Raw genomic sequence first — 9,661 nt, forward strand, 5'->3', positions numbered from 1 at the left:
AAGCAATAACAATAACATATTGCTGTATTCCATGATGCCTGTTTGACCTCATACTAATTTATTTATTCATATAGTCTATTTTATTTGTATAATGCCAGGATGACGACGACTGTTATAAAGATCAACATAATTATAAAGGCAGCAGGCACAGAGAGTAGGCTATATCATTAACTGGCTGCTTTTATGTAGCTCTTTTCAATTGATGAGTTCCAATCTACCTCACAGTCACAGTTCATTATTCTATCTCTATCTCGAGTCCCCCACAGTCACGTAGAGACGTAGGCATACTGCGTGTTCCGTCAGTTTCAATAATCTTGACACATTCGTCAAATCCTATTTAGAAAGTATTGAACTTCCGTTTGATGGACTTCAAAATAAGATACGTTTTTAGTGTGTCAACGCTTAACGGACAGTCAATGACAGATAATGAAAGTACTGTATGAAACAGCACTGAGCTTATCAGTTATCAGGCATATCATTATGTTACAAACGCTGTTTGGATGTGGAGTGGCCTGGTGTGGAGTTCATGTCTGAGTGACAGCGGAGGAGGGATTTGTTGCGAAAAGAGTGTCACCAAACAACACAATTATTATTATAATAGTCACTATTATTAGTATTTAATACTTAATAGCATTAATATTATTATTATTATATACATTTTTTGTTCATTAAACCTGTAGCCTATTTGTCTGTCAATGTCTCTGTTATTTTGAAGTCCACCAACCAGAAGTCAAATGCATAATGTGGGTTACACTTGACGTGCGCAAAAAGTATTGCATCTGACGGAACATGGATGGTGTCACAGAGAGGGAGGGAGACCGCGGGGTATAAAGCCACTCAGACAGCCTCCAGACTGCAGTCTGAGTTGGAAACGTGAAGCGCTCGTGCTACTACTACTCATTGGAAATACTGAGGAATATTGGGTCACAACCTGCACACAGTAACAACACCATGTGTGAATCCACGCAGAGGTCTTCGGAACCTCGAAGAAAAAGAACGGATGACCGCAGTGCGCCTTCGGAAATGGCCAGAATAATCACAGATCCAGCGACGGGGAAGTGCTACTGTCGTGGGAAAGTTTTGGGAAAGGTACGGTAGTTTACGTGACACATTATAGAATGCATCTTTTAGCAGAGTGGCAAGTATCATTTTGGATTTACAATACTGATAATGTTTTTATTTTGACTGTTTCTAGGGAGGTTTCGCTAAATGCTATGAGATGACTGATCTCTCCACGAGTAAAGTTTACGCAGCCAAAATCATCCCACACACGCGCGTCTCCAAACCTCACCAACGGGAAAAGGTAAGCGTGCAGTGGAGTGCTTACTGGCTTTATTGGACCAATTGACTATTCAATAGCCGCTATTGCATTGCAATGTTCCTTTTCGTGTTCATTTTAGACAGTGATGTGTTTCCTTCCATAGATTGATAGAGAAATTGAACTGCACAGAGTTCTCCACCACAAGCACGTAGTCCACTTTTATCACCATTTCGAGGACAAGGAAAACATCTATATTCTTTTGGAATACTGCAGTAGAAAAGTAAGTTGTATTGTAATACATTTCAAGTTTTCAACCACTGTATTATTATTAACTTACTACTAATACTATTTCAACATGTGAATTGCATTGCTGATACCCAAATCATACATTTAAGCTGGACATAGGTTTGGCACTATACATATGATATTAATGCTTTTTGTAGAGGAAAAGAAATACCACAATGTTCCTTACTGTGTTTTGTCTGTGTGTAGTCATTAGCCCATATCCTGAAGGCACGTAAAGTGCTCACAGAACCAGAGGTTCGCTACTACCTAAGGCAAATCGTCTCTGGGCTGAAGTACCTCCATGAACAAGATATCCTGCATCGAGACCTCAAGCTGGGTAAGAGAGAATCCTGCAGTAACAAACACTCTACACTACAGTACAGTGTTAAGACACCAAGTGTGTTTTTCATTATTTGTTTCCTTTAAAAGTAAACAAAAAGTGTCCTGTTCATTTTGTTGTTCTGATTAAATTCCACTATTCCAGTCTATGAATTCATATAGGGCAGTCTGCACAGTGTGAAGTGTCTTCTGATTATCCTTTGATCCTTGGTTATATATCACTGCTCGCCATCTCATACGACCCGTTCTTCCCCCTCAGGTAACTTCTTTGTGAGTGAGTCCATGGACCTTAAGGTTGGAGACTTTGGTCTGGCTGCCAAGTTGGAGCCAGCAGGAAACCGAAGGAAGACGATCTGTGGCACTCCCAACTACCTGTCCCCGGAGGTGCTCAACAAGCAGGGCCATGGCTGTGAATCTGACATCTGGGCCTTGGGCTGTGTCATGTGAGTAGGGCAAATGGCACATTTACCGTTTGGCGACTTCAGCATCCCTGGGAATACTTATTTGTTTTGACTGTGTCTTTTTAATATACTGGGTCTGGAAACCACCTGCCCCCTCATAAGTGGTGGGAAATTGGCACGTATAATGGATATGTTGATTGATACCTCTATAATAGAATTGAATTAACTTTACTGTTCAGCCGAGGCTGGCAAATCATCTTTAGTCTCATCAGGTTACATTAAAAACTTTTTTTTTTAAAACAATTATTCAACAATTAAAACGTCATAACTTTTGAATGCAGAAGAATGTAATTAATTCAGTTTGTTCATTACATAATATCAGGTTGTGATGTGTTGATTATCCTCTGAAAATGTGTGTGTGTGTGTGTGTGTGTGTGTAGTGATGATGCCCATCTGCTCACTGCTGCCTTGTCTTGTAGGTACACCATGCTGTTGGGCAGACCCCCCTTTGAGACCACCAACCTGAAGGAAACTTACAGGTGTATAAGAGAGGCTCGCTATTCCATGCCCTCCTCCCTGTCCCCTCAGGCCAAGCAGCTCATCTCCAGCCTGTTGGCCAAGACACCAGAGGACAGACCCCACCTGGAGCACATCCTGAGGCACGACTTCTTCACACAGGTGAGAATACGCTAGCATTTCATTCACAAGATTGCATGCATTGCAAAATCCAATGTTCATTTATCTTTATTTTAGAATTTTACTCTGCTTTAGCATTTACTGTGTATTCACTCTCTCTCTCTCTCTCTCTCTCTCTCTCTCTCTCTCTCTAAATGTCAGTGAGTAGGAGTACAATACACTGTACAACATCACATTCCTTGGCCTCCACTCACGCCTCTTACATAATTTCTCTCTGTAGGGCTTCAGTCCAGAGCGTCTGTCGGCGAGTTGTTGCCACTCTGCCCCAGATTTCCATGTGTCCAGTCCTGCCAGGAGTTTCTTCAAGAAGGCTGCCGCAGCACTCTTCGGTGGGAAGCGAGACAAGGTCAAATACTACGAGACCTTGAGTGAGTAGCGCATCAACTTTCAAGTTCTTAATCACCATTTTAGCTTCCTCCTGCTCAAGTTGACGGTTATCTTTGACCTTTATAAAAGAGCTCTGACCAGAAAGATACTGTACTTTAAACAATTGTCATGCAAATCTCATCCTGTAATACCTATGGTTCAGCTTTAATAAATGGCTTCACATTTAAGAGGCCCTGCTCTGATTGTATTAATTCTGGGGACATTTTCTTTGCTAGATAAACTAAGCAAAGAGGAAGAGGAGATTTACAAGCTGCAGCATGACCTGAAGAGAACCGTTATCAGCCAACAACACAACAACCAGCTAGCTGAGGTAAGTGACTATTAGTCCACAATCCACATAATAACTTTATAAAAGTTTATATATCCCCAAATTGATACGTGTTTGGCCGGAGACTCCCATAAGAACCTTTTGTGTAAACATTTTCAAGATTTTGATTGAAAAGGGCACCAGAATACACAAAACATCGCAACCCATTGTGAGCTTTTTGATCGTCTATTTTCAAATATTCAAAGTATAAAATAGGGTCAAAGTGGTCGAATTTATTTTAATGCTAAATTATCTCAAGTTGCTGGTGATAAACTGGACCCCCCTAAAGGACCTGGGGGGGCCACTGATGTAAGCTATGCTCAGCATAGCAGATTGACCATGAAATGAGAGGGTAGTGTTTTGATATTACAATTGGAGAGACAACAGTGAGTCATTCTTATACTTTATAACGAGCACATTTTTAGCAAATGCCCTGCTAACATTGTTAACATGCAAGCAGCTGCTGAGTCACAATCATCTAAGTTCCACGTCTTCTAAATACCCGCCTCCATCACCTCTTTCCATATCAGGATGGAAGGCCGCTTCCGCCATCTGCTGAAAGCCCTGTTGCCGTGGCAACAGAGGGCCAGTCACCGACGGCGCGAGATACCATTCGTCTGATCGTCAGGGGGAGTTTGGGGAGCTGCAGCAGTAGCAGTGAATGTGAGTTCCTTTTTTTGTTTTGTTTTTTATTTACCCCTAATCCAAATCTGATGCACATGGATAGGGACTAAGGTTTTGAACTCTTGGTCCTTGGTATCACCCAATATCTTATGTTTTACAAGCTTTGCTTACCACCTGTAGTCCAGTACATGTAGCAGCAACCTGTTTAATTTCAAGGATCCCCAGTTTGATGTATTCGGCCACGGAATCCGATTTGATACCATTATTTAGCTCTGAAACTCCAATTTACACTGTAAAATCCTCAGGGTTAATGGAACTGATCGGAGAACATCAGAGTTGCAGACCCATAAGAGTCCATTTGGACTCGACATTGAGAAACAGTTCACTAGAACAACTGTTGCATTTCTGAGAGATGTTGCTACTAGAGTCACACTTTGACACCTGTACTGTACTTTTCCTATTTTCCTTAAGGCCTAGAGGACAATACTACAGGAAGTGTGGCGGAGACGGTGGCCAGCGTCTTCAGAGGATGTCTAGAGAACATGCCTAAAGGTAAGGCTTTCAGATTTTATTTTCCCTAAAGTTTAGCTGAAAATACAGTATTTGAACTGGGTGGGAACCCCCAAAATAATCATATTTGAAGTGGGGACCCCCCCCAAAATAATCATATTTGACTCTGTTCTACAGATAAATATTGTGAAAATAGCTGATCTACAAGCTCACAACGCCACATGCAAGACAAGGTGTTGTGAGCTTGTAGATCTGCTCATTTAAAATGTTTTTCCTCTTTCTTATATTATTTGACAGCACAGTAATCCAAAAAAATATAGAGTTTCCTGGCAGTTGGACTAATCTCAATTCCCGAGTGGTCAGGTTTAGCATTGTTTACATTGCAGTGTAAATGTATTACGGTATTTGGTTCTCCCTACATGTTGTAACTTTGTAACAACAGTTTGTCAGTCAAATGTACCAATACAGGTCCGTTTACAAGGACCTGTAATGGTCCATTTGGTCCCTTTTGTAAAGGATTTTTACTGTGTATGAAAAGTAATCTTATTATACAGTACATGTTTTCCAACGGTCTTGTTCCCTGTTCTTGACTCCTGTAGCCGAGGAAATTCCCAAAGCCTCTGGAAGCTGCAACCTTCAGTGGGTCACTAAGTGGGTGGACTACTCTAACAAGTATGGCTTTGGCTACCAGCTTTCTGATCACACCGTGGGAGTTCTTTTCAACAACGGCACTCACATGAGCCTCCTGCCTGACAGGAAGTAAGAGAACAGTGGAACTTTCTTTCACCACACTGGCATTCAAGTCAACATGTCTGTGATTGTAAGGCTTTTAACAAAGCACACCTTCAAAAGAGCAAAGAGAACTGAAAAAAAGTAAATCAATTTACCTTAATGGAATTACATAACCTTTTTAAAGTTATTAGTTTCCCTCAACGGATAGGCCTACTTGACAAAAGGTTTCTGTATTGACTGAGCTGTGCTGCTAATAACTGCAGCTAGTGACATACTTGGCAAGTGCTTGCCAGCAGTGCAGATACGGAGAATAACTTGGAATAAATTCTGTGAGCTGAAATGACATAGACTCCATTTATGGTTATTGTGTGGTGAATTTGTTTATCTGGGTCTTTGTTAACCTTCTACTCTGTCTGGTCCCCACCATCTGCCTAGGACCATCCATTACTATGCTGAGCTTGGCCAGTGTTCAATATTCCCAACCTGTGAGGTTCCTGAACACTTTGTGGGACAGGTGACCGTGCTCAAGTACTTCTCCCACTACATGGAGGAGAACCTCATGGATGTAAGTAATCACCTCTTCTCCTTTGACTGTATCGCCCATCCCAGCCCATCCCTATACCACCGTTTACCACGCCTTCTTCTTTTTTTCCTTCGTGTTTAAAATAACCTGTTTTTTCGTCTACCCCCAATACCTTTCTAATCCCAGTGTGGTTTGTTCTTGTGTCTTGTTAGGGTGGGGATCTGGTTGGTATGACGGATACACACATGCCCAGACTCTACCTGCTACAGTGGCTCAAGTCCGACCGCGCCCTCATGATGCTCTTTAACGACGGCACATTTCAGGTAAACACGCCAGCTAACAAAATGCTTCTGTATGGCGCCATAGCAGGGTATGTTAATGTTAAGAGCACTGTGCTTTAGTTGAGATACTATCATTGGCCAATATTCAAATCGGTGAGGAGAAGCAAGGCTTGACATATCAGAAAACACTGTGAAAACAAAAGCAGAGAAAAAGTGTCCATGTCTTAAATTAAACATGCAAAGGGATCTATTCAAATTGCCTTCCTTTTTATTTCTTCTGCAGGTCAATTTCTACCATGACCACACAAAGATTATATTATGTTGCCAAAAGGATGAATACATGTTGACATACATCAATGAGGATCGTGTTTCCACCACCTTCAACCTCAGTTCCTTACTGACAGCTGGCTGCCCCACAGATCTGCGTGAACGCATGGAGTACTCTCTCAACATGCTACTGCAAAGATGCAGCTAAACCCAGAAGAATGTGTTGGGAACAGTTTAGAAGAATTGCCCTAATGGACCTGCCACTGGAGTGCTGCAATGGAACCAGGAAGGGAGAACAGCACCACACATGTGGGATGTCTTAGAAGGGATTTGGAGCGATGACTACACTATTCATTCCTGCATCTTGGCACCTTCATGACTAACTCAGCTGAGGTGCTGGCGTGGGGGGACAAAAAGGACAGAAAAGACTCAATGAAAAGGAAAATGTGTAGCAGAAGGGGATATGTATGTTGATCACCGGACGAGAGGAACAGAGTGTGTTGGAGTGAGAATGTAGGTACGAATGAATGGGACGGAGGCGGGTGCTTGAAGGTGAAGAGGAACACTGGGCTGGTCCCAATTGAGTTGTTTATACTTTGCAGAGTGAAACCCTAAAAACCCAAATCTCAGAATGGTAGCTGAGCTATGCTTTGGGTTATTGTACATTGTTGTATAGTGTAAACTGGCAGCTCTGCAGTGCAGAGAAAGGTGGAAGGGAAGATAACATCACACTAACTATTAAAACTGTGACTCATTCTCATGGCGGACAAATGGATTCGGCCTGCTGGGCTGGGACGAAGTGGAATGGGAGAGGAGTTTGCAGGAGCATGACATGCAGTACTACAGAGGTCCACTAAGAATCTCTTTAGAGACATGGTCATATTGTTAGGAACTGTAGTAAATAACTTATTGTGGAAAAAGTGCAGTATTTATTTATTTAATAAAGAGAATTTTCAAAAAGAAAACAAATGCTTGATTGTGTCTATCCTGTTAGTTATTTTCATTCTCAAATACTGTACGTCTGCTGTCATCAGCCATATTGGAGTATTATTACCTTTCACGATTTTGTTAATGGTAATAATTCCTAAGATCTGAATGGAATTCAACACCAGTATGGATGAATGTGACTATTGGGACACGTTTCTCTTTTGCCAACATACTGAATGAGTTTAAACCTCTCCTTTTGGTTTTAAGTAAAATTGAGAAACAAACAGAATAAGTGATGTCACATTTGACTTAGAGTCATTATATTATCTAAATATTAGGCGAACACTAGGAAACTCATAAGCACCAAGTCCCACTCAAAGAAGGTCTTTGATAAGACAGGAAACATCCACTTGGGTCGGCTGAGATCGATGATAAACAAGAGACTGGGCCTGTTTACACTTTAACCAACCCTTTCAATCCCCCACCCCCCTGTGGTTGTTACTGAAGTTTCTTCATTGGTGATGAACACAAGATGACTAACGGGGCCGACAGACTGCATAAGTAGCAGCAGGCTGAACAGTCAAAGTCATAAAAGGGGCGGTAAAATATACTGCCGGGATGAGCATTATATGAGGATGAGGATTATATGGCCAGTGGTGGACAGTAATTAAGTACATTAACTACTTGAGTGCTGTACTTATTGGTTTGTTTTCTTTTTGGATACTTGTGACTTTTAGTCCACTACATTTCAACGACAATTATTGTACCCAACGGGTCACTTTTCATTGTTATTAATATTTTTTCAAGGAAAGCCATAAAGTCCACCATTGAGGCGACCGAGAGGGAAAATGCTACTGGGGGACAAGCCAGGGTCTGATCAGTCCTGGCTGGGTCACCTGAGGGAGGTCGTATGATTGTTGAAAGAAACGCCTGATGATCTCAGAGGCATGTCATCACTGAAGATGTGTCCCGGTGCATCTTTCATTTAACAGTTCTGGAAAATCTTAACATTTTTGGGGGGAATTTAGTACAGCAATACATAGATATTAAAAAGAATATGTACTTTGTAATTTGTACTTTTGAATACTTTAGTATTTAAAACCAACTTTCGCTTGAAGTGGACTAATATTTGACCAGGAGTATCTACTAGTATCTCTAGTATCTGGGTTGAATACTTTGTTCACCACTGCTAAGGGCCTTCAATGAATCAGTGTTATATAGTACGAGGGATAGCATTAAGACACCAGAAACTCAAAGATGTTTAGAATTGGACGTCAGAATTTGGGGAGAAAGCATAGAAGGAGTAAATCAAATCTGTTTTTATCTAATTTCCACTGATTGACATGTATCAGTTTGTGCCAGCAGTTGTTTGGTGTGCTCATGGATATATGTCCAAACATTCTATATGTTCTTAAACCTCTGAAGGTTCTTGGTGGTGAGCCGAGGACGGAGCCTTGGATCGCTGACGTTGCTATTAGTCAAAAACCATGGCTATGTCTAGGGTGGATGGTGATAACTTTTTACACTCAATTGTGTGTGTGTGTGTGTGTGCGCGTGTGTGTTCAGATGGCTTAAACTTCACAATGTATGTCAAGAACATAAAAGATCCTCATTTATATTAAAAAAAAAAAAATCTCGATTATTCAATTAATCGAAAAAGTAATCGAAAGAAAAATCGTTCAGAAAATGATTGATAGCTGCCGGTCTACATATATAGTATGAGAGTAGGTAGCCTATTGACCTGGGTCAATAGAACTTAGGTTAATCATGGATTTTTTAATCATCCTTTTAGATTTTCTCTCTGAAGTTCCCTGCGTTTACCGTTTTAAATAATGAATGCCTCATGAATAAACATCCCCATGTGGAAAAATAGAACAGGAAATACAAGGAATTATTCATGACAACACTTCCAGGTCTATGTTCATGTTGCTTGACCATAATAGCTTGGATCTTGGGTCAGACTGACCAAAATAGAATCCAGTAGCAGTAGTTATAGCCTATTTACGTCAGATTATCTACCCCCTTAGACAAAATCACCCGTGGCCCTGAGTCCTGACTCACTCAGTCCGTGGCCCTGAGTCCTGACTCACTGGGATATCTCTCCAAATGGAAGCTCTTCAA

The 9,661-nt window shown here is 41.2% G+C and overlaps 1 protein-coding gene across 1 annotated transcript; it reads left to right on the forward strand.

The window, feature by feature from the left end:
- Positions 1 to 872: 872 nt before the first annotated feature.
- On the forward strand, positions 873 to 7,572 carry LOC308316509 (serine/threonine-protein kinase PLK2-like). Its single transcript, XM_080765164.1, has 14 exons — positions 873 to 1,089; positions 1,196 to 1,303; positions 1,425 to 1,541; positions 1,754 to 1,883; positions 2,145 to 2,328; positions 2,766 to 2,964; positions 3,203 to 3,350; positions 3,585 to 3,679; positions 4,207 to 4,339; positions 4,772 to 4,852; positions 5,410 to 5,569; positions 5,978 to 6,107; positions 6,278 to 6,388; positions 6,630 to 7,572. Exons 1-14 carry the CDS (start codon positions 952 to 954, stop codon positions 6,819 to 6,821), a joined length of 1,926 nt encoding a protein of 641 aa, XP_080621290.1. The 5' UTR covers positions 873 to 951; the 3' UTR covers positions 6,822 to 7,572.
- Positions 7,573 to 9,661: the final 2,089 nt, after the last annotated feature.

This window comes from Protomyctophum bolini, assembly GCF_963924005.1.
Source record: "Protomyctophum bolini genome assembly, chromosome: 6".
Taxonomy (NCBI): Eukaryota; Metazoa; Chordata; class Actinopteri; order Myctophiformes; family Myctophidae; genus Protomyctophum; species Protomyctophum bolini.